General features: G+C 37.7%; 1 protein-coding gene across 1 annotated transcript; it reads left to right on the forward strand.

The window, feature by feature from the left end:
- The first annotated feature begins 542 nt into the window (after window positions 1–542).
- LOC121389343 lies at window positions 543–2,052 on the forward strand. The gene is given in 4 exon segments (XM_041520937.1): window positions 543–582; window positions 585–715; window positions 839–1,292; window positions 1,919–2,052. Coding segments are annotated over 4 exon segments (759 nt in total).
- Window positions 2,053–3,855: the final 1,803 nt, after the last annotated feature.

Raw genomic sequence — 3,855 nt, forward strand, 5'->3', positions numbered from 1 at the left:
TTTTTTTCTTGGAATACACATTCAAAGTGGAGGGTGCACATTATACATGGAAAAATACGGTACTCATAATCCATTGTACCTGCCTGAAGAAAGTGACACAGATTCCAACTTATTTGCCAGCTCAGAGTGACAGGACTGGTTTTGATACTTCTTGACCTACACAGACACTCGAAATTTACAATATTCGAGTCCTGTCTTAGTCAACTATTCAGTAAATGTTTACTTCCAAACTGTTGCGAAAAACTAGCATACTGCAAGAAACGAACAATGGGCTCTTTATTAGTTGTGGAAACTACGTGCAGTATGGGACATGTAATAAACAGGATGGCTACAGGGAATCGCTAAGGGGGGCTGCTGCACTCCTTTTTACAGGATCAACCTTTTGCCAAATAAGTAACTTTGCCAAGACATTGCGTTTGATTTTTTTTGGATAAAACATACTGCCGCATTCAGGACAAGCAGCTCTTCCCCGTGGTAAACACACATGGAACAAGCTTCTGTTGTTTCCCAGTTGCAAGGCCAGAAAGGGTGGTTAAGTGGAGATGGAAGTGAGTCCTGGCTTTTGTGCCAAATACTGCAACTATACATGATGGACATGCATTCCGGTAAGGTGTTGGCTTATAATATTGTTCAGGTGATCAAGATTGGAAGTTCAACCAACATGGAGAAATCAGGCTTCACCAGGTGTTTGGAAGAGGTGAAGGGGTCTTTGGATGTAAAGGTTTTAGCAACTGACCGACACCTGTAGATCGGAAAAGTTATGAAGGATGAGATAACCATCCAACACCAGTATGATATGTGGAACTTTGCCAAGTCATTTGGTAAGAAGCTCGGTTAGGTAACAAAGAGGAAGGAATGCAGTACACTGGGACCATGGATGAGATCCATCACAAACCAGGTGTGGTGGTCTATGGCAACATGTGAAGAAGATGAAGTCATTCTCAAGGAAAAGTTTCTGTCCATTGTCCACCACTTCAGTAAAATCCATGAATGGCAGTCAGCAGACAAATACCATTGCTGTGCACACGATCCCCTTGGTGAAGAGTACATGAGATCCAAGAAGTGGATAAAACCTGGCACACCACCACACAAGGCTCTGCAGGGTGTCACGTTCAACACCAGGTTGCTAAATCAACTGAAAAAGCTAACTATGTTCTGCCACACAGGAGATCTTGAAGTATTTAACTCACTTCTGTTGAAATACTGCCCAAAACGGCAACACTTCAGCTACAAAGGAATGTATGTTAGACAGCAACTTGCCATTGTGAATCACAATAACAACACAGGCAGAAGTAAATGGAGAGAAGAGATACAATCAGCCATTCACAAAAATTACCAAGCAGTGGGTTGCAAAACCATTTAAGGAAAAGAAAGATTATGGTTACCTGGACAACATGCTGGATACTGTCATAACTAACAGAATGAACAATGTGACACTACCTTCAGTTGTAGTACCAGCTTTACACAATAACATTGCTACCAAAAGAGTGAACAATGTGACACTACCTTCAGTTGCAGTACCAGCTTTACACAATAACATTGCTACCAAAGAAAGACCAGACAAAAAACAAACAATTGACAAAGCACAATTCCAGAATGGGCAAACAGGTGTTAACATAAAATAATGTCACCATTAACCATTTAGGGGTTATATTGTAAATTACTTGCTTGAGCAATCAGAATAGTCTATAGAAATTTTAAAACTCATGGAGTTTTGTTAGGTGTAAATGAGCATACACGTGTGTATACCCAGTTGCGGTCATTTGACCCCCCCCCCCACATGTGCCCATCTGCTTACTGAGAATCCGGTCATCTGACCCCCCTGCTCAATATTTTGACAAAATTCCCTATATAAAATGGGGTCCCAGTCAGATATTCAGAAAATCACTAATCTCTTCAACGTGGAAATTATCACTAGTAACCGAGGTTGTCCAAAGCTTTGCTATGAAGGATATTCTTACACCAAGAAAGGCACCAACAAGACCACTCTCCACTGGGAGTGTAGCCAGCATTGATGACGTTCATGCAAGGGAGCGATTGTCACTGATCTGAAGGTAACTATAATGCCCATGTTGCAGATTCTTTGATTGTTGTACAGTTCATATTATCACAATTTGTCAATAATGTATATTTTTAATAACTTGTAGGTTGCATGTTTTTCTTCTGTGTCCGACTTTTAGCATATATATTTATTCTGGAAGAAATATTTGTTATGTATATGTATACATATGTGTATATAAAATTAAATAAAGTTAAAATTGCAAGATTGTCATTTGTTTTTGGGTGTGTATTACCAACCCAAATGAGAAATCAACTCAGACTGACCTGTCGTCTCAGCTAATTAGTGGCATGGAGTCTGTGCTGAACAGACTTTCTTCTTTCAGCTTATTTTCATGCTTATATCTCAACCACTACACCACTGAGGCCAGTGAAAGTGAAAGTATTGGTGAGCTGTCGATATTTGAAGAAAGCTTGAAGGAAAATAATGTAAAGGTTTTTAACTGGACTTGTTCACTTTTTGGTTCTAATGACCATGTTTCAGTATTTAGAACCATTTATTTGTTACCGTATATCTTCGCCTATAAGTCGAATTTTTTTCACCCAAAAATTATTTTATAACTTGGGGGGTCGACTTATAAGAGGGTAAAAAAAATTTAACCAAAAAATATTACTGTTTTGGGGATTATTTTACAAGTTTTATTGTTGAAGTATGCCATGTATTTATACTCAAATATGTTAATTTGACACATTTATTTTTTATAACCTATTTTTTTTGGCATTAGAACGGTTTTGGTTATGCGAAAAGGGATGCGATCTCACTCACATGCCAAGACAACAGTCCACTTAGTTAAATTAACAGTCATCACTAATAGTAAAAATGTAAACAATACTAACTACCTGTTGCCTGAGTTTATTTAGAAATCTGGTCACTGGCATTAATGGTTGTTCAATGTTTTGGCGGTGATTAACTTCATGAATATTACTGAGCCTTCCCTTAAAATAGACTGATCTCTGCAGTTCACTAGAGCAATAGGGACACAAATCATTTGGTACAAAAACCAGTGTACTTTCCAGAGTTATCCTCCTTACATGTATTAATATGGCGGCAAAAACTTGATACTTTCAGTTTTATCGTAGTGATCTGTTGTCAGTGTTTATAAATAAAGTTGTTGTCTGTGCACAAAACCATCTGTACAGTACCATACAGTAACAGTCAAACAGCTTTCACTCTCTACTAAGGGAATATTTCGTTTTGATGCTATGTAATAATGATAGTTTGATTGGAATAGTTTGATTATATTGCGATGTACAAAACGTGAAAACCGAAGTTTGTAAAATAATTTTCTTTTGTTCAAATATTGTACATTATTGTTCTCATGTGCTGAAAATAAGAAATATTTCAATATTTATAAGTTGTTTTTCATGGGTCGACTTATAAACGGGTCAATAAAAAAAATAAGTTTTCAGGGCTTGAAATTAGGGACTCGACTTATAGCCGAGATCGACTTACAGGCGAAGATATACGGTACACATCCACACGAGCTGTGACAAAAGTGCAAGTTATTAATGGTTTTGATGAGACTGCGATTGCATCTGTCTATCCAGGATCTGGCATATAGATTTTGTGTTTCTTCATCAACGATATCATGAAATTTTATGTTTGTGGTATTCCTGGTAAAATGACTCAGCAGAGAAGAACTGCTCAAGACTATGCTTATGGAAGTTAGAACACATTTTGGCACACAAGTGGCTGTCATAATTGACTGCTTTGAAGTTTTTGTAGACAGACCATCGAATGTAAAGGCATGTGCTCAGACATGGTCATCATACAAGCACCATAACATTGTAAACATT

The sequence above is a fragment of the Gigantopelta aegis genome, chromosome 14 (genome assembly GCF_016097555.1).
Source record: "Gigantopelta aegis isolate Gae_Host chromosome 14, Gae_host_genome, whole genome shotgun sequence".
NCBI lineage: Eukaryota > Metazoa > Mollusca > Gastropoda > Neomphalida > Peltospiridae > Gigantopelta > Gigantopelta aegis.